Consider the following 21,693-nt stretch of genomic DNA (forward strand, 5'->3'; position numbering starts at 1 on the left):
TGCAGTGTTATCTATTTATAGGGAATCCAGTGCGTTCTGTTTATTTCAGGATTTCCCTGAATGTTGTGGCTACTCACTTAACATCCCAGGACAATATTAATTTAACTCATGAACGTAATATTTGTGAATGATGTGCTTCATTTCGGAAGCATCCACCGAATGGTACTATGGTACAATTCTTCTTCACCCAAGGGGTTACTGTACTGTAATTGTTGAGTGGCCATTTTCCTCTTGCTAAGGGTAGAAGAGAGACTTTGGCTATGGTAAGCATCTCTTCTAGGAGAAGGACACTCCAAAATCAAACCACTGTTCTCTAGTCTTGGGTAGTGCCATAGCCTCTGTACCATGGTCTTCCACTGTCTTGGGTTAGAGTTCTCTTTCTTGAGGGCATACTCGGGCATTCTATTCTATCTAATTTGTATTCCTCTTGTTTTGTTAAAGTTTATAAAGATGTATATTTTAATGATGTTACTCTTCTTAAAATATTTTTTTTTTCACTTTTTCCTTTCCTCACTGGGTTATTTTCCCTGTTGATGCCCCGGGGCATATAGCATCCTGCTTTTCCAACTAGGGTTGTAGCTTAGCAAGTAATAATAATAATAATAATAATGGTTAGCTATGCCAATCACTGGAACCTTGACTGCAAGTGTGGTGGTGAGGTGTCATCGAAACGAAGGCTTAATGCCAAACCCTTAGACTTATAATAAACCAACTGGGACGTCTATTACCAACTGCAGACAGAGGAAATAAGAAAAACATTATTAGAAGGGAAACAACCTTTTTTCAGGGCACTGTCCTTTGCCTCTGCCATTCATGGGCGCCCTATTAAATGAAAAGGAAAAACAATCTTACTCAAGGAGATGAAGTTACACCCAGAAGAGTGGGGCAATTACATACACAGGAATGAAAGTACGTATTTAGAACTTTTGAAATTGGTCACTCCATTTATTACTTATAAAGACACTGTTATGAGAAATCCCATTATTATTATTATTATTATTATTATTATCATTATTATTAATAATAATAATAATAATATACCAGAAACTTGTGATACCAATTTCAAAACTCTTAAGAAGGACTACATCACGGCAAGGGTTATAGTATTAGGAATGTTCTTCGTTTATTGTGGAAATTCAGTACACGAGCAGGTTGTGTGAAAAATACAGAAAAATATAGCTGGAACTCATAATACTCCTTAGTTATGAAATTATATGGGCTGAAAATCTGAGAAATTTTAATACGCATTGAGGTCACTAGTGGAACTATCGTTATGAGATGAACTTGGAAGACTGAAGTAAGGGTGTTACAAAGGAACCTTCAAATTCCCATTTTCTGCTTCATAGAGCACATCGTTTATCATCTTGATAGCAAATGAAGATGTTTTTGTGTCCAGAGAATCCAGTTTCTGACCAACATATTTACCAAAAGTTTCATTGGCACTATCTCGTTCCTCATATCTCTGGTATAAATTTCGAGCAACCAAATCTAAGATCTGATCAGATTTAGTAGTGTTACTGCAGGTCCATTTCACTGAGGGAGCATTGCTACATGTAGGCATTTCATCATCATCTGGTGGCTCAGCAGCATTCTAGAAAAAGGAAAACATCTATAAATATATACATACATATACCAAGGCACTTCCCCCAATTTTGGGGGGTAGCCGACATCAACAAATGAAACAAAACAAAAAGGGGACCTCTACTCTTTACGTTCCTCCAGCCTAACAAGGGACTCAACCAAGTTCAGCTGGTACTGCTAGGGTGACACAGCCCACCCTCCCACATTATCCACCACAGATGAAGCTTCATAATGCTGAATCCCCTACTGCTGCTACCTCCGCAGTCATCTAAGGCATCGGAGGCAGCAGCAGGGCCTACCGGAACTATAAATATATGCCATAACTAAAATAGACCCTACATGATCAATATTGTTGGCCTAATATTGTGAAATATCTGTTTCCCCCTACACAGTTCTATATGCGCAGTTTCTTAGTCATGTGAAGGATTTCAGATAAAAAGACATCCTCCAGTTCAGTAATTAGAATTTTCTGAGGGAAATAAGGGTCAATAAGCCAGAGGGTTGTAGTAATTATATGCGAATGGCCAATGGAACATTTGACAATTTACTGAAGATGATGAATCCAAGTATTTCCAAAAACAGCTCTTTTATGCTAGAATGTATGCCTGCGAATATCTAGTTAACAGTAACACTACGTTATCTGGCCACCAGCAACACATTTGATGACCTGAAATTTAGTAGTGTGGTGTCCCCTCAGTCAATCTGTTGCATCGTAATGGAGACATGCAAAGCTGTCATTCACCACCTCTAAAAATATATGAAGATTGAAACATAATGAAGGATGGCTTCAAAATCTATATTTGAAAGATAAATGACATTTTTAATTAATACAAGAAAACACATAAACTGCATCAAGAAAGTGGAGCATGTTAGCGTAATAGTTTGGTTATACTAATGTTAATGGAATAGATGCAATATATTCTAAAGTTACAAGTAGTAAACTATGAAAGCATGTTTTCATTAGCACAAATATTGCTTTATCGTAATAGTATACCTTCTTATCATTGACCATATTAATTTATATCATAAGAGAAAATCTTTCCTGTGTATCTGTAGTACATAATTACTATAATTCCTGTAACAAACATTAACTCCAATGACTAACATAATTATCTTTTATTACATTCTATTAACGAAAGTTACACAAGCTGTAATGGGTACTTGAATGATCTGAAGATATATTACTTACTGTTGTGCTCATACTCATTGCTCCATTTATTACAACCGAGTGCCGATGTAATGTTCCCAATTGTCCCTCAAATAATATATCATTTATAGCTTTCTTAGCAAAGGGCATTTGGGTAGGACTCATTTTCTGCAGCTCCGCTGCCCAAGCACTTGCTATTTTGTCATATTCGTCGTCTGTGTCGCATAGACGCTTGCACGCCAGAGTTAGTAGTTCCTCCCGTTTATCCATCTTGATCTTCTTTTTTAGTGGAATTCGTGTGAAGGATTGTTCTGTTGTGGACCCATCACCCTGAAAATTGATGGTCAAAAACATAAGTATATATGACATGCATATACAGATTAAGGATTTTGGTACTCTAGTTACATGTGATGCTGCAAAATTATTTATTTTATTCCTACAGCTTCTTGGAACCCCAGAAGAGTAGAAGCTGACTGTAAAAGGCTTAAAAAAGCATTGGAATTTCTCTCAGTTCTTTAGCGCAATAGACAGCAAGCATGTGGAAGTGAAATATCCACTGAACTCGAGATCCATATTCTACAATTACAAGAAAACATACAGCGTTGTATCAATGGCAGTATGAATTTATGGTGGCAGATCTTGGTTAATGGTTGAGTGTCTGATGGAGGTATATTTAGTCACTCAACATTTTGGACTGATGTACAGTTATCAATCTCTTCATATCCATTTACAATGACAAAGAAGTTCCATGTATCCTGATTAGTGATGATTCTTTTGCTCTGTCAGAAAGCTTTTTGAAACAACACAAGAAAAGCTGAGCTGAATAATCCTAAACATAAATTCAGTTATTGACTTAGTCGAGCAAGACACAATGTTGAGAATAATTTTGGCATTATGAATGCAAGAAGGCTTTTACCATTATGAATATTCGGTTTGGGGTGCTCCAAAGGCCTATTTGTGTATCACCCAATAAAGGCCAGTACATGGCTTTAGGTTGCTATTATTTACGTAATTACTTGTGAAGAAAGAAATCGCATGCACAGATTGACTAAAGCAATGTGGACGTATAAAATCTGGGCACCGGACAGATTCATGAGGGATCATGGTGATCAGTACCAAGATTACTAGAATTCTATCACAGCATGCAAAAATGGAAAGAGAGGTTCTATGACAGAATAGATGTGCTATATAAAGTATTAGTTATTTCATTATATTAGTTTCTTGAATACCAGTAATAGATAAAAAAGGTATCACACTCATAAGAGGGTTACACACAAACAGTATTACTGTCATTATTTAAACAAAATTATTATCAATATGGGAGCACATGTTCAATACCAAGTATTGATATGAAAGTGCCAGTAACACCCTGGGTTGGTAGTGGAAGGTTGTACTTGGCTCCTCTCCAACGGCATGGAAAACTTCAAAAAAGCATGCAGTTAAAATTTTATTCGCCCACTCGTTAAAGAAAAAAAAAATTACCGTAAAAGGTGGATCAAAGAGGGGATTACAAAGTGTGAGACATTTACACATTTAAACCTCTTAGATGAAATAAAAAAGCATGAAAGACTTGCATAATTACTTTCACATGAAAGAGGAGAGTTACAGTAAACTTCTTGAAATGGTGAGACCTTGCATAGCTAAAACAAATTTTGGTATGCAGGAAAGTATCTCTTAAATTGAAAGACAGGCAGTTACACTGTTATTTGGCCTTGCATAGCTAAAACAAATTTTGTTATGCAGGAAAGTATCTCTTAAATTGAAAGACAGGCAGTTACACTGTTATTTGGCCTTGCATAGCTAAAGCAAATTTTGTTATGCAGGAAAGTATCTCTTAAATTGAAAGACTGGCAATTACACTTTTATTTGGCCTTGCATAGCTAAAACAAATTCTGTTATGCAGGAAAGTATCTCTTGAAATGAAAAACTGGGAATTACACTGTTATTTGGCAACAATTTTAGCATTGTGTTGATAGTTTTAGTGAACACAAATTATTAATTCATGATGGTGAATGTTGGAGCCAATGGCAAGGTATTGGATGGTGGAGTACTTTATTAAGCAAAGTTTGGTGAGAGGTTATTGACTCTCAGCTAAATATTCTACCCCCTACATCAATGACCAGTGCAAGTGATCAGTGCCTGTATGTAATTGTAGATGATAAGGCATTTCCTTTAGACGATAAATTATTGAAACCCATTCCCAATGCCACTTACAGAAATCAGCGTACATTCGATCATCGATTGTTAAGAGCTTGTCTGTTGAAAATGCCTTTGGGATACTTGCAAGGAAATTGGAAATATTCCAAAAACCGATACACCTTCCATCAGAAAAAGCAACCTATGTCACATAAGCATACTGTTATTTACACCATTTTCTGATGAGGGAAAGTAGACATGCCTAGTGCTCTCAATCAACTTTGGTGCAGGAAAATATAGCAACGGGTTAAGCTGTATGGAAGGTGCTGACATACATGCTGATTGTCTATTATTATTATTATTATTATTATTATTATTATTATTACTTGCTAAACTACAACCTTAGATGGAAAAGTAGTATGCTACAGGGCCAGGGGCTCCAACAGGGAAAATAGCCCAGTAAGGAAAGGAAACAAGGAAAAATGAAATATTTTATGAACAGCAGTTGCAAACAACACGATAGATACCCCCCAGTGATACGAAAGATATCGGGAATGCATTTTGTTCATACTTTACCAGTGAATCAAGCATAACCTGGCAAAATATGTTTTTAAATTATGGGCCTAGATGCATTTCAAGAGTAAAAATGGAGAGTCCATAAACCTCGGATGAAATTGTTTCTATCGTTATCTTTACAAGATAGTACACTAGTGGTACTAGACGGTAGTTGCCAGAACCTCAGTAATTCATCATTGGCCGTTAGTGACTATCGACAGAATCTACTATTAAAGGTTGAGGGTTTGTATATGTAGGTAAAATACAAATTACTTTTTAAATCGATTTCATATTAAAACAGGGTTCTCCAGAAACTACAATTGTGAACCCCCTTTTTAAAAAATAAATTTTGTTCATGTCATTAATGTTGAGCAATAATTATGATTACCTCCATTGTAGATTTCGTTGTATTTGGGCTTATGGGCTTTTCTAAATCCGTTAGGAATGAAAGTTCACGAAAAACCCACGATGACGGCACATAAACATCTTCAGTGGTTGCACCGCTTGTCTTATAATCACTCATTTTTTTCAGCTCTTTCCTAAAGTTGCTTCGCAATATATTTATCTTTTTCTTGACATCTTCCACGTTACCGTTACTTTTAATTCGCTTGTAAACTTCCAGTAGTTTTTTATATGCAGTTTCTCTCTTCTCCTTTTTCGTATAGCCATCGCTCCTCGTGTCCCATAACTCGGGTAACGATTTGTACTGCAAAATAAATTGCTGGAGTGTCTCTCTCTCTTCCATTAGGCCTACCTCTTTCCCTTCCAGCGTTAGCAACTCAACACCACCAAAGGTTTGATGATACTGACAGTACAACTTCAGACCATCAGTAATTTAAGCTCCGCTTATTCACTTGGTGGAACCTCAGGGTGTTCCCACCAACAGTAATACTGACATTACCAAAAGTAATGACAGTGGTATTAATCGTGTGTACAGTTCTCAAGACCAGAAATCTGTCACAGCTTGCAAAAATTGTTAGGGAGAGCTACTATGAAAGATATATTATTATTATTATTATTATTATTATTATTATTATTATTATTTGCTTAGCCACAACCCTAGTTGGGAAAGCAGGATGCTGTAAGCCCAGGGGTCCCAACAGAGAAAACAGCCTAGTGAGAAAAGGAAACAAGGGAAAATACAATATGTTAAGAATAGTAACATTAAAATAAATATTTCCTACATAAACTATAAATCGGTATATTAGATAACGTTACAATAATACACTTTCAATTTGGAACAATATTAATTAAATTATCTTTCTTGAATACCAATAGTAGATAAAGAAATTGTCACATTCTTTGGCTATATAATGAATTACTCTGGTAATACAGTCTTAAGTTTAATATTCATTTATATTGGGGTATAAATTTCTTTATATTATTAGTGAGAGTAGTTTAAAGGTCACACATGAATGGCAGAGACAAGGGTCAGTGACAATGCCCTAGAGACTGGGCCATGATATATATATATATATATATATATATATATATATATATATATATATATATATATATATATATATATATACACACACACACACACATATATATATATATATATGTGTGTGTGTGTGTGTGTGTGTGTGTGTATGTATGTATGATCAGTACTCAAGCCCCCTATCCATCCAAACAAATACCAGGGAGGGCCAGGCAGTGGCTGCTGATGACTCAGCAGGTAGACACTGTAAGAAACGATCGAGTCTAAGCATGGTTCGAACCCCAGTCCGCCAGATCACCAGGCAAGGACGTTTCCAATATGCTACCACAATATTGTACTTACCAATGATGTTTCATTTAAACCATGCCTTTCTTCATCCTCCTCTAGGCCTATTGTGCTTGTAGGCCTACTTTTAGACTGTAAAGGCATTCCTTGATCAGTTAAAAACTGCATCTCGTCAAAATACCACAACGATGATTTGTAAACGTCATCTGGACCAGCCCCAGATATCTTTGAATTGTTTGTCTTCGCCAATTCCTTCCTGAAGTTCGTTCGGAGTGAGTTTATTTTCTTTTTCACATCGTCTTTTTTAGCTTCGGGGTATTTTTCATTATATTTCTTCAACAACACTTCGTACGCACTTTCCTTTTTCATTCTGTCATTGTATTCTTTGTTTTTCACCTGCCACAGCACAGGTAAATCCCTGTACAGTTGTATGAACTCCGCGAGGAATGGTTGGTCATTCTTGGTAGCCATGCCGATGGGCTGAGAGCAGGACACACACTGAGTGGATATTGCGCAATATTACCCCTCCACTGCTCAATATAGGCCCCTGCACACGATCAATTTTTTCGTCAATTAATTGATATCAATCTATGGACGTCAATGAATTGATGGAGAAATTGACTGTGTGTAGGGGACATGGATATCAATTTAATTGAAACAATTTCATTGAATCAATTCATTGAGAGATCAAAGATCCTTTGATATTTATTGATGGGTCTTCAATAAAATTGATCGTGTGTGGGCAAAGCATCAATATATTGATCAATACTTTAGTGTTTTCCCAGCAGTGAAAGAGTCGTCATCATAAAGCCACAGATGCTTTCATCTCGAAGTTATGAATTAAACTGAAAATTGAAGAAAAATCATTGACCGTGTGTAGGCACAGTGATTATTTCCTCAATTTCATTGTCGTCAATAAATTGATATCAATTAGTTGACGAAAAAATTGATCGTGTGTAGGGGCCTTACTACTGTTGTGTTCAATACGTTATGTCATTCCTCAATAATATTGTGCAATATCCTTGATCGTGTATTGTCAGCTGATTCTCTCTCTCTCTCTCTCTCTCTCTCTCTCTCTCTCTCTCTCTCTCTCTCTTATTGTTCCTCTGTATATATATATATATATATATATATATATATATATATATATATATATATATATATATATATATATATATATATATACAGAGGATTAAAACTTTTGGAGCCTGTATTCAAGATATTACAAACTATTGATATTATTATTATTATTATTATTATTATTATTATTATTATTATTATTAGCTTAGCTACATCCCTAGTTGGAAAAGCAAAATTCTATAAACCCAAGGGCTCCAACAGGGATAATAGCTACAAGAGAAGTAACGAATAATTAAAATAAAATATTTTACAAACAGTAAAATAAATCTTTCATATATAAGCTATAAAAACTTCCAAATCAAGTGGAAGAGAGATAAGATGAGTACCTAAGTGTAGCCTCAAGCAAGAGAACTCTACCCCAAGACAGGAGGAGACCATGGTACAGAGGCTATGACACTACCCAGGACTTGAGAACAATGGTTTGATTTTGGAGTGTCCTTCTAGAAGAGCTGCTTACCATAGCTAAACAGTCTCTTTTACTCTTAAAAAAAGGAAAGCAGCCACTGAGCAACTACAGTGCAGTAGTTAACCCATTGAACGAAGAATAATTGTTTTGTAATCTTAGTGTTGTTTTGTGTATGAGGACAAAGGGGAATGTGGAAAGAATAGGCCAGACTACTTGGTGTATGTGTAGGCAGAGAAAAGAATGAGCCATAACCAGAGAGAGAGAGAGAGAGAGAGAGAGAGATCCAATGTAGCACTACCACTGTCTGGTCAATCAAAGAAACCAATAACTCTAGTGGTAGTACCTCAATGGGTGGCTGGTGCCCTGGTCAGCTTACTACCCTTGAAGGAAGTTTGAGACAGTTGATAGAGAGCACAGAGGATGCTACACATGTATTAAGACATGTTAAAGAGGAGTATTTAGAGGGAAACATGAACGTTTACATGTGTTCTGTGGATTTGGAAAAGACTATGACAGGGTACCTTATTGGTGCTTGAGAAAGGGCGGAATACCAGAAAAGATGGAAAGGTTAGTAAGGATGATGCTGAGGTGACAAGAGCCGCAGAACTGACAAAATAATGGAAGACTGAGGCATTCCCTGTGGAGGTTAGCCTCCATCGGGGATCAGCTCTGAGTCCATTCCTATTCCTCGACATTATAGACACCGTGTCATCGAGATTACGGCACATTGAAGACCTGTGGGACCTGATGTTTGCTTATGATATAAGTTATTATAGTAAACACAGAAGAATAGCATAAAAGGATTTTTAGCATGAAAAGGAGCCCTGCAAAGGAATGAATTGGTCAACATTGAGCAGACAGAGCTAATGCTTAGAGAGTGACATGAAGAAGTAATCATTTAATTGGAAGATAGTAAAGTGCTAAATCAGAAGAATGAGTTTAACTGCTTTGGATCAATGATAACAAAGGAGGGATAATCATAAAAAGCAGTGAGACAAAAAAGGAGACATGTAACTGGAGTTATTTCAGATAAAAAAGGAGCATCAAGACTCAAAATAAGAACTATAAGACAGTTATCAGGCCCATATGTGTCAGAAACCTGGTCACTTAACAGGAAAGAGGAGGGACTGTTGGAGAGAACTGGGATGAGGATGGTAGAGAAGAGTTACTGAAATATACTGGAAAGGAGGAAGAGTCAAGAACGGAGGAGAATATGTGGTATATGTATAGTAAAATATAAGGCTAGGGAAACTTCAAGAAATTTTTTGGCCCAATATTTTTAGCATGCACAAAATGTGTTTGTGGTCTATACAACCCTGTTAGTGGTGACCTTATCTGATTGCTTCTTAGGAATAAATTTTCTTGGCCCATGAGTTTGTTTGTATCTATATGGATTATAATGCTAAGCAATGACACTAATTTTCGTATGGTGTTATTGATCTGTATGGCAGGTCAACTTTAGAGTTTTACCAATTATTTGATTGTCTCATATTTCTGATAGTACACAGTATTTTCTTTAAGAATGACTTAACCATAGTTGAGTCAAAGTTTTTATTTTTAGTGTAGTAGTTGATCTGAATTGGTATATCACAAAATATTACATAAATAATTTGATTTCCAAAACTGACATTGACCATGTCAACCCTGATGCTCTGCATCTTCTTTCCATCCCACTCCAGATAGGTGATGTCCCTACGGATGCTTCCGAATAAAGCATCTACTTCCGACAATGGCCCTTACCTAGCGCTGGGAGATGAAACCTGGAGAAATGCAGCTGAAATATCACAAGTCAGGAGATGCAGAAGACTAGCGTGACTAACAGTTTAGGAATGTAGAATTTTGTAATGACAACTAAACCACCTCTTTGGGGATAGGTTGTTATCCTTTGTCACCTTGCTTGTTTTATTTTGTACTTGGAAATGCCATTTACAAAATATCCCTATTAATTTATATTCCTCTTTATAAACACTTATGAGGAATACTACATGTGTTCAAAAGTCTGTCATATGTTTTGATAATAAAATTTCTATTCTTGTGGATTTTTATATACAATAAAGATAATGATGTACATTCAGTCCTCAACTAGTATTTTGCAATGATAAATTTGATATATCCATACCTTTTTCTAATGGAGCATTATCATTTGCCTTTCTTTGTCCAGGAGTCGTACACGGACCAATATATCTTGTTGGAAGAAAACAAGTATAGCTAGAAGAACGTGGGAAGAAGATAATGACTATCAAACTAGTGAGGAACATAGAAATGAAGGGGTTGAAAGTGAACATTGGGAAGACAGAGCTAATGGTTAGTAGTAGAGAAGAACATAGAGTAGTGAACATCCAAGTGGAAGATGATATAGTCCTAAAACAGAAGAATGAGTTCAACTATTTGAGATCAATGATCACAGAGGAGGCTGGTGTTGAGAAAGCAGTGAGACAGAGTGAAAGATTTGTGGCTAAAATGGAGAGAAGCAGCTGGAGTTTAGACAAGAAAATGCCTTCAAGACTCAAAATGAAGATATATAAAGACAGTTATCAGCCCTGTATTATTAAATGAGGCAAAAACTTGAGCACCTAAGAGGAAAGAGGAGGAATTATCGTAAAGAACTGGGATGAGAATAGCTAAAAGGATTGCTGGAATATCACTACTTGAAAGGAGGGAGAGTCAAGGTATAAAAAAAATGTGTGATATATGTAATGTAAAATATAAGGCGGGGGAACTCATTTGAAATAATCATCATCATCTAGATGCCATATCTCAAGGACGTTGGCAATCATGGGTCGCCATTCCTCTCTATTTCTGCCTTCAAAGGTTAAATGCCGCTCATGAATGGCAGGGGCAAGGGACAGTGACATTTCCCTATTGAGTAGGACAATTCCCTAGAGACTGACCATATATACATATGATCAGAACTCAAGCCCCCTCTCCACCCAAGTTAGGACCAAAGAGGATCACTCAATGGCTGCTGATGACTCAGCAGATAGACCTACAGGCTCCCCCAAAACCCCCATTCTTAGCTCACACGGATGGTGAGGTTGCATCGACCAAAGAAACTAACGAGTCTGAGCGGGACTCGAATCCCAGTCTGGTGTTCACCAATCAGGGACGTTACCACATAGGCCACCACAACCCAATCTTGCAGATATTCTTCCTCTTGTTATTCTTACCAATCCATTCATATATTTTTGTCTAGGTCTTCCTATGGCTACATAAGAATAGAGGAGGTAGAACCAATCAAGAGAGCTTAGAACATGCTAGTGATGGGAAGGAGAAATGTAGGGCGTCAGTGGATCAGATTGATTGATGCTGCGAGGAGGGATGTACTGTAGGTGTGGTCAAGGCCAATAAAGAGGAGGTCGGGCGGAGAGAAATGCCCGAGGCAAATTAGCGGGCCTCATCTGCCCAGAGATGAGGCCCGAAAGACAAGATCGTGGTTTGTTTTGACCGCATGGGGGTGATTTGAGGCCCACTGAGAGAGGTGAGTCACTGTAAATCTCCTCACCGCCTGACCTCCTCTATATTGGCCTTGGGTGTGGTGGGACGAGGAAGAAGATGTAAAGAGTAGAAATAGATGGAATAATTTGACTCAAACAACCAACCCTGCTATACAGTGGGAGTAGTAAGGTCGAATGGAAAAAGATTTAATGCATAGTGTTAAATTTTGAAGACCAGATACCTCTAATTCTAATAGTTCCTGAGATCTAGAAGGAGAAATTTAAAAATTGACATGTTCAATTCTTATGTGAACTTACAACAATGGAAAGATAAAGCATATCTTGTGAAAATATTAGAAAAGAATATCGTAGATTTTTATCTACCAAGTTTCATCAAAATCACAGAAAGTCAGGGGAATGATACTGTTAATATATTATGGGTAGTATTAGTAATAATTATAATTTCTGTTTAAAAAATGTAATGTATCTCCCTAGATTTCGGTTTTTTGTTTAACAACAAAAGCCTAAAGGCTCAACATTTAGTCTTGATGTCAATCTCAGGGTTATCTCTCACCACTTGCCTTTGTAACTATACAGTATGAAGGTACCTCTGTTTACAAAAATGAGCATTTACAAACACTGGCCAGTGAAAGAGTTGTCCACGGTTGAAAGAGCAGGGAGCTGGGAGTGAATGATTAGCTAGGGTAAGTTCCCTAGGATAAAAGGATGAATCTTTTTTATTGATGATGGAAGGCTGGGATTGTTTAATTCATATAAACATTTAAGAATTAATGACTTGTATTTTCTTAAGTATGAGAGGGAATTTACATTACAGAGCATACGCTTTGCTACAGTCTTAAGTATAAAGGTATTGTTGAGCCAACTCTTCCTTATGGAAATAAAGCAACAGTGTTGAATGTTAATTATAAAAGACTGGCTGGAACTTAGAGAGCTTGATTTATGGTGATATTTGAAATGAGAAGAGTTCAAAGGACAAATAATAGAGATACAGCGAAATCTTGGTAGAATACAGTTAATGTTGGGTGAAAATGTACAGCATATGAACATTCTGAGGTGGTATGGTTATGATAAAATGGAGGTAAATATATTGAAGTGAATATATTTTGGTTCTTGGAACTAGGGTATGCAAAAGTACTGTCCACGTGGAGACAAGGGAATTGTTCAAAAGAATGGACTTAACATCCAAGAATGCTTATAAGACTGAAAAGTTCAGCTCAGTTTTTGTGGCAGGAATGGTGGACTGTTGATGAGCCCCCACAGAGATTTTCCCAGATTTGCCAAAAAAAAAGGTAATGAGAAGAAAGAAGACCTGAACCCAGGAAAACCCAGTAATAAGTAAATCAACAATGGAAAGTTATATAATACCAAAATTCAAATTCAAAGACGTCTTTATGATAACAGCAAGGTCATAATATCTCCCTTAACATAAGCAGAACTATAGTCTGATTCTCCTCGTCTACATCCGAGCTGTGGAATCGCCTTTCTTTTCTATTGAATACGGCCACCCATGTGTCCCACCGAGTTAACCTTCTCTGCACCACCAACCACAGAGAAAAAAGACAACAGATACTCCAACTTGGGTATAGTTGAGCTCATTGAAGGAGGGACTCATAAATTTTTATATCTAAGCTACATAGAGGAGCTATGTGCACATCTTTAATAGACTATTCACCATTCTTCTTTGTAGGAGATGAAGCTTTTTGTATGAGTGAAAACTTGGTGAATGCTTATCCAAGGTACCACGACAAAGGATCAAAGGCGAGAATTTTTAACTACACAGTTTGTAGAGCTCGCAGAGTAGTTGAAAATGTAATCGGCATAGCCTCTTCAGTTTTCCGTGTGCTGAGGAAACTGTTGCTACTGGAACCAGAAAAGGCTTCATATATTGTGATGACAACTGCCATACTGCACCACTCCTTGGGCCAAAGACCTGATTCAGCTGGACTCTACACTCCACCAGGAACATTTGATTCCGAAGAAGCAGGTGTTGTGAGAAATGGAAATTGAAGAGGAGCAACGAACGAGATGGGATCACTTCTTCCCCTGGAAGGGATTGCATGCAAAACAAAGGCTATATTGCCAAATGTAAGGGAGGAGATGGCTGACTATTCCTTGAGTGAAGAGATATTAGTGTGGGAAAATAACTACTCATAGAAAAGAAAAACTGATGACAAAGTATCCAGCATGCGGCTTTTTGTCCGATGTTACCTTCCCCAGGTTAAATTACTAAAGTTTGTTTTCCTTCTTAGTGTGGCGAGTCTGCACTCACCACAAATCAGTCGCAGCAACAAACTTACAGCTGATAAGTTATTCAAATTGTGTTTGAATATCTTTATGTTTTAGGCACTTATGTAATGATATTCAAACACATTCTGATCAGGCAATCGGCTGCAATTTGATTGGTGTGGCTGACTTGTGTTGAGTGCAGATTTGACGCACTAATAGAATATATAATAATAATGATAATATAATAGATAAAAAACTACAGCTAATTTTGTGAAATTGCTTGTAATGTAATTTTATGCAGTTTAGCATAAAAAAATTAACACTTAATGGACTAAATACTGTCTACATACTGTACTCAATGTTGGTTTTGGTTGGTTCTTGTCCGATAAGAATTTCATTCTTTCAAAGGCAAACCATGAGCTAGTGTAAACCTCATGAGCAGAAAAAAAACAAAAAACTTATTCACATATCTTCATCTTTCTATTATTTTTGAGGCATTGAAATAAATCAATAACTCGTATAGGCATTTATCCTATGTCAAAACTTCTTACTAAATGAAGCCTAGTTACTCATATTTTTCACATTGTTAGTTATGGGTTTGAATTCAGGAAATATAAGTATCATATATATGCTGAAAAAGAATATTTAGTGTATATGTATGATGACTTCATATATTATGGTTAAATAAAGAATACAGTCGTATTTATATACCATTTCCAGTACTAGTACTCCTCTTCATCTTCGGCCTCATCAAGGCTGCCAAAAGATATTCCATCTTCTTACATGCATCTGCTGATGATCCCATTTCCTCGGCAATTTCTTCTCATGCTTATTGTTTACGGTACTTATAGAAATAATGAACATGATTTGGGTCCCAAATCACGTCCCTCATCTGGTAAGATTCTATCAGAAGGTGAGATACTAACGCTAGAGAGTTATGGGGTTCTTTGACTGGCCGGACAGTAGTACACTGTATCCTTCTCTCTTGTTACGATTCACTTTCCCTTTGCCTACACATACATCGAATAGTCTTGCCTATTCTTTTCAGATTCTTCTCTGTCCTCATACACCTGACAACACTAAGATTACCAAACAATTTCTCTTCAACCAAGGAGTTAACTGTAATTGTTCAGTGACTACTTTCCTCTTGGTAAGGGTAGAAGAGATTCACTGGCTATGGTAAGCAGCTCTTCTAGGAGAAGGACACTCCAAAATCAAACCATTGCTCTCTAGTCTGGGGTAGTGCCATAGCCCCCGTACCATGGTCTTCCACTGTCTCGGGTTAGAGTTATCTTGCTTGAGGGTACACTCGGGCACACTACTCTAGGTAATTTCTCTTCCTCTGGTTTTGTTAAAGTTTATATAGTTTATATATGAAATATTCATTTTAATGATGTTACTGTTCTTAAAATATCTTATTTTTTCCTTGTTTCCTTTCGTCACTGGGCTATCTTTCCTGTTGGGGCCCCGTGGGCTTATAGCATCCTCCTTTTCCAACCAGGGTTGTAGCTTAGCAAGTAATAATAATAATAATAATAATAATAATATATCCTCCTTAATCCACTCCATTTTTTAGTACCTAGATAGTTCTTCGTACTAAAAATGCATAAATATATAATGACACAATCACGGGTAATCACAGATGATAACCTGCAACTATACTCGTGGACGTTCGTGCAATGGAACAATGCCACGGTTCCCGTCCACAATAGGCATACAGTTAATTCTAATAGTCAGGCCTTCTACATCATGAGGCTCAATACTACACAGTACTCTAGAAGTTTAATTCCAGCTGTGACCAAGTTGTGGAATGCTATTCCTAATCGGGTAGTTGAATCAGTAGAACTTCAAAAGTTCAAACTCGCAGCAAATGTTTTTATGGTGAACAGGCTAACATGAATAATTTTATAGTCTATATATGAAATATGTGTTTTAATGTTGTTAATGTTTTTTGAAATATTTTTAATTGTTCATTACTTACATCATTAATTTATTTCCTTATTTCCTTCCCTTGCTGGGCTGTTTTTCCTTGTTTGAGCCCTTGGGTTTATAGCATCTTGCTTTTCCAACTAGGGTTGTAGCTTAGCTAATAATAATAATAATAATAATTATTATTATTATTATAATAATAATGGGTTGATGCGTTGCCTATCATTCCTTTGATGGTGGATCCAGTCCGGTACGTATCTTTGAATCATTATGATACGCAAAGATGATACAATGCGTGGAAATGCAACAAGTGTGGACGCAGCTTTAAGAAGCCATTCAACGGAACTTGTAACATTCATGAAATAAGAAATGATAAATCCTCTAGTAACCAATTTAACTATTTGTTAAGTATAAAGACTTCGTGAGGACGTACCGGTACGTTCTTGCAAAACACAGTTAAGTACATATTTTTATATATTTTTGATAATTTTATGAGAAACTTCAGGCATTTTCCAAAAGAATGAGACCAACCTGACCTCTGTAGGATAAAAATTAAGCCTGTTAGAGCAATTTAAAAAAATATATATAGCAAAATGTGCTCGAAATTTAACCTTATGGTGGGGGTAAAAGGGTTATGTATAAAGACTTCGTGTTTATATGATTGTTATCGAGTGCTCGAAAACTTTGACGTGTTGCGCTTTAAGCAACTTTTTGCGCAGAAGCCCCCCCCCCCATATCTACAACGCTCATGAAAGTATGGATCGGGAAAATATTTCTGAAGGTACTGTCGAAGTAGGAGAAAGATGTGACCCCGAAATAGTACACGACCTACAGCGTGGAACAAGAGGACAGATTTTGAGCAATGCTATCGTTGTGAGAGACCAATTCAAAGATTACTTTAATAATGAGGGGGCTGTTACTTGGCAAGATATGTTTATAAATCAAAAGGGTTATATATATATATATATATATATATATATATATATATATATATATATATATATGTGTGTGTGTGTATATATATATATATATATATATATATATATATATATATATATATATATATATATATATATATATATATATATATATATACACCAGTAGTTTCACTCAGAAAAAGAGGTAGAAAATAAATTGATCATATAAATTAATTTATTTTTTTCCTACCTGTTCTGGTGGTTCGTCCACTGCAGTCTCTTGAATTTCATCCATGGTATTTCTAGAGTGCCTTAAGGTTTCCTGATCATTTAGAAAATGTAACAAGTCGAAATACCAAAGAGATGGCTTGTAGATTTCCTCTTCAGTGCCAGATCGATTCGAATCATTAACTTTAGCCAATTCTTTGCGGTAAACAGTTCTCAAAGAATTAATTTTTTTTACCACCATGTCTCTGTCGGCATTTTTATCAATTTCTTTGAATTTTTCCACTAAGCTTTCATAAGCCTTCCCCTTTTTATCCCGGTCACTATAATCCTTTGATTTGACACGCCAAATGCATGGGAAACTTTCGTACAATGCAATAAATTCTGTGAGGAACTCTCGAGAACATTGCCTAAGGTCTGCCATTGTCTCTTATTGAATTAAAACGGGCACAAATTGAAACGAAAGACGGTGCTGCCGTCTACACGTACCGATTTGTCTGCACAGTTCACCCTATTCAAGTTACAAGTTCTTTTATACACATATAACGCTCTACAATTCAAATTACATTCTCTTCCGGGCTGCCCAGAGGCAAGAGCCCGGGTCTTCCACAAGGTAAGGCAATCTATACAGACAGACTGCACAGTTCATGGATGTCTATGCTCTCCTAGCTCAGTCATCGCTGCAACTGTACCGTCTTGCGCTGGGGTCAAAACTGCGCTGTTTTATCTGCAACGTCTTGAACTGTGCAGACAAAAGGTTGTGCAAAACGTAGCGTGTGGGGACCAGCCTTAAGAAATCATTTAACGGAACTTGTAACATTCATGAAATAAGAAATGATAAATCCTCTAGTAACCAATTTGCTATTTGTTAAGTATAAAGACTTCGTTTTTTATATGATTGTTATCGAGTGCTCGAAAACTTAAGGTTAGGAATAAATATAAATGTTACTTTATTAAGAGGCCTTTTCCCGCAGAGATTATCATGAGATTGAGAAGAAGTTATATAAGAATTCATGCTCTGAAAGTGAAGAGAGGAAACAAAAAAGTAATGCGTTGAGATATGACATAATATAATTCGCTGTTGTTCAGTCACCGCTGTGGTTTATCCCCAAGAACTACAGAAAAATCCTATGACGGTGGTGATAAACCGTAGACCAACAATGTATATAATTTCCGAATATTTCGAAAATTGTGCATTAATGAATGCGTATACACTCAACAGCCCAGTATGTATACAACAGTATAAATATAACTGTACATCAGAACCGCCACAGGTTTTAGTTTTAATCTATTCAATAATGTCGTGGATTTTCCATCTTTTCATTGCGCCAGTAACTATCGACTTTTATATTCTCCAATAGTAACAAATTTAATTCATTTCCTCCTTTATAAACTTGCTGCCAAGACATCCCGAGCGATATTTCAGCTTCAACCAGTATGTAACTGTATATATAGATATCTGTCAATTTCTACACAGCTCATCGCAAAGGAAACTTTTAAAGAGGAACAACTCCCTAAGGTCCGGATTTCGTTTAGTCATGAAAAGAGTAAAAGGTACTTAAGTCAAGATTCTACATAGATTTATTATTAAAGAAATACGTTACAGTTGCCTTTTTCATGTCACACTTTCCCTGTTATGTTGTTTTAAGCCCCGATTTTCAGCGCAGCCTCGTTGTATGCGCGGGAATATCTTTCTAACCTCCATTGCAATACCGCCACAACCCCGGGGAACCCCTCACCCCCCACCTCTCTCTCTCTCTCTCTCTCTCTCTCTCTCTCTCTCTCTCTCTCTCTCTCTCTCTCTCTCTCTCTCTATCACGCACCCAGCTCGTATACCCTCTCCACCATCTCCACTCCACACCCATCTCAGTTCAGGCATCTTGTTGTCAGTCGCCATGGCTATAACCCCACTCTTGCTGACGCACAAGAGAATCACCTTCCCAACCCCACTTAGCTGCGCAACTCTCTCTCTCTCTCTCTCTCTCTCTCTCTCTCTCTCTCTCTCTCTCTCTCTCTCTCTCTCTCTCTTCAAAGTGGTACAATGGCTTTTTTTTTCCTTTTACAATTCGCAGTGACTATGATCCATACTTATTAATTTACGGAAGAAGACTTTTAAGATGTTTATTCATCTAACAATAAAATCGCGTTCGTTAACTCCCACGAATGACAATGAAATCAATATGCTCAAGCATTTGTCATCATTTTATTGTCTGCATAGAACTTTTGTTCATGGAACAAGAGAAATTTTATTTTTTAAAGGTTATGACAATTCAGTCTTCGCTGGTGAATGAGCAACTGTTTGTTAACTTGGAATTTCTAATTTTCATTTAAATTCGAACGCTGTACTTCAAGAAGGCGCCATCCTCATTATTTCCCGGTTTACACGTCAATAATCAAAGAGCCAAGTGAAAAGGAGTTCTTATGTAAGAATTACCAATGGTGAGAGTTACACGTGACCGAATTTAAAATTAAATTGTTTAGAAAAGGAAACGTAACCTACAGCACAGCAGCAGCAGGATGGGGCGGTTACGACAGTCGCTGACTGTACCGTTGCCTTTCGTTTCTAATTCAATACGTAATATATTGATTTCTAGCGAACTTTTTTTCAACAATTTATGTTAATAAAAGGATTCGTGCGATTTCATTTATTCCCGAAGAAAGCATCGCGAAACAGAAGCCCCCAAGTGAAATTAATTTCAACCAATCTCGATTTTCGTCTCTTCCACGTGTACCGCCATTGTCGCTTCTCTATCTCTATACCCACAGCCATTGAGAGAGTTTGAGAGACGTTCTCGACCTTATGGCCCCATGCTGATAGAAAATGGAAAAGAAATACTGTCAACGGCCAGTCTTGCATTACAGTATTTCATAGATCTGTATGCTCACAGAATTCCTTCCCTGGGTTTACAACCGAATTCACCCTGAGAGTGGTCTCTAGACGCCGTGAGTTATAGGTAAAAATGCACATTACGACAAATTACCAACTATATTAGTTTCAACTTTCACTAATCGAGTCCCGGTAGATTTTCTATGTAGGAAATTAAAGACATTATGCATTAATTATCAGTTTACTTCAAATCTACGGAATAGAATGACATAATTAGCCTACAGGCTCGGTAATCATATTTAATGTATTTTTTTCTGCTATAGATATTAAAACAGACATCGCTTTATTAAGGTTATTTTTTTTATTAAATTACTTATTTTGAGAACGGGAGTCTATAAATGCAAACACCTTTAAGCGTTTGTATAGTAAGTATCAATGATTGCAAGGCAATACAAACATCTTGTTAAATTTAGGGGGAAAAATATATAAAAAAAATTAATTAATAAATAAATCATGGTACTGCAACACGCAAGAATGATATCTAACGGATAGGGAAATATTCCCAAAAAGGTTATTTCAATCCTATCGTAGTATCCCCTAAACAGAGGCTCCACCACGGACTTTGTCATGTCCCACAGAGAGAATTTGCTATGTTATATCACTGTAGTATCCACCTCGCTATCTGTACTGTAATATGTTTTATAACAGTGGAAGAAACTAATCACACAGATTCTTTTTTTTATCTTTTATTATGAAAATACAATTACATTTTCTTAACATACATTTTTCATATTGATCAGTTTTTTTTTTTCAGAATATCGCTCTTCTATCCAGATCAGTGTTAAACACACACACACACACACACACAGAGAGAGAGAGAGAGAGAGAGAGAGAGAGAGAGAGAGAGAGAGAGAGAGAGAGAATGATATTTTCATAATCAAGAGTAATCATATTAAGATAACATAATTCATCGAGAATGTACTAAGTTTGGTATTACACACTATCTATCTATCTACTATATATATATATATATATATATATATATATATATATATATATATATATATATATATATATATATATATATATATATCAGTATTATATTTGTCATACGGTTATAGCAAATGTAACATTCCTAATTTTTACGCACCATTAGCTGGGAAGCATATCAACATTAGCACATTTTTAAGTTACAAGAAATACAACATTATAATTTTGATGATGACTAGTTTTAGATACACTTATATCTATGTAAGATGTAATGTATGTGAGTGGTGGAAGGGTTTATGTATCGCCATGAACTAGTGGACCCCCTACTAGGTTGGTTTGTTGTGAGCGATCAGACAAAGAATCTCCCACTATCTCCATTAGATAGTGTTTAGTAGTACACGGTGCTGAATGTTTATAAATAAAAAAAAAAGTC

General features: G+C 36.5%; 2 protein-coding genes across 3 annotated transcripts in view; one reads left to right on the forward strand and one right to left on the reverse strand.

Moving 5' to 3' along the window:
• The window catches only part of LOC137618230 (tigger transposable element-derived protein 1-like), a 336,843-nt gene extending 326,210 nt beyond the window's left edge, over positions 1–10,633 (forward strand). The window contains exon 4 of the mRNA XM_068348375.1: positions 10,371–10,633. The gene's annotated coding sequence lies outside the window, so the exon portion shown is untranslated. The remainder of the gene's footprint in view (positions 1–10,370) is intronic.
• On the reverse strand, positions 1,023–17,910 carry LOC137618231 (uncharacterized). 2 transcript variants are annotated; one of them, XM_068348378.1, is made up of 3 exons: positions 17,469–17,910; positions 2,771–3,058; positions 1,023–1,591 (listed from the first exon to the last, which is right to left on the reverse strand). In XM_068348378.1, exons 1-3 carry the CDS (start codon positions 17,865–17,867, stop codon positions 1,307–1,309), a joined length of 972 nt encoding a protein of 323 aa, XP_068204479.1. In that variant the 5' UTR covers positions 17,868–17,910; the 3' UTR covers positions 1,023–1,306. The 2 variants fall into 2 exon arrangements, with proteins under 2 accessions (XP_068204479.1, XP_068204480.1); XM_068348379.1 differs by lacking the exon at positions 17,469–17,910 and adding an exon at positions 5,808–6,340 and having other exon boundaries at positions 1,025–1,591.
• Positions 17,911–21,693: the final 3,783 nt, after the last annotated feature.

The sequence above is a fragment of the Palaemon carinicauda genome, chromosome 24, assembly GCF_036898095.1.
Source record: "Palaemon carinicauda isolate YSFRI2023 chromosome 24, ASM3689809v2, whole genome shotgun sequence".
Classification (NCBI taxonomy): domain Eukaryota; kingdom Metazoa; phylum Arthropoda; class Malacostraca; order Decapoda; family Palaemonidae; genus Palaemon; species Palaemon carinicauda.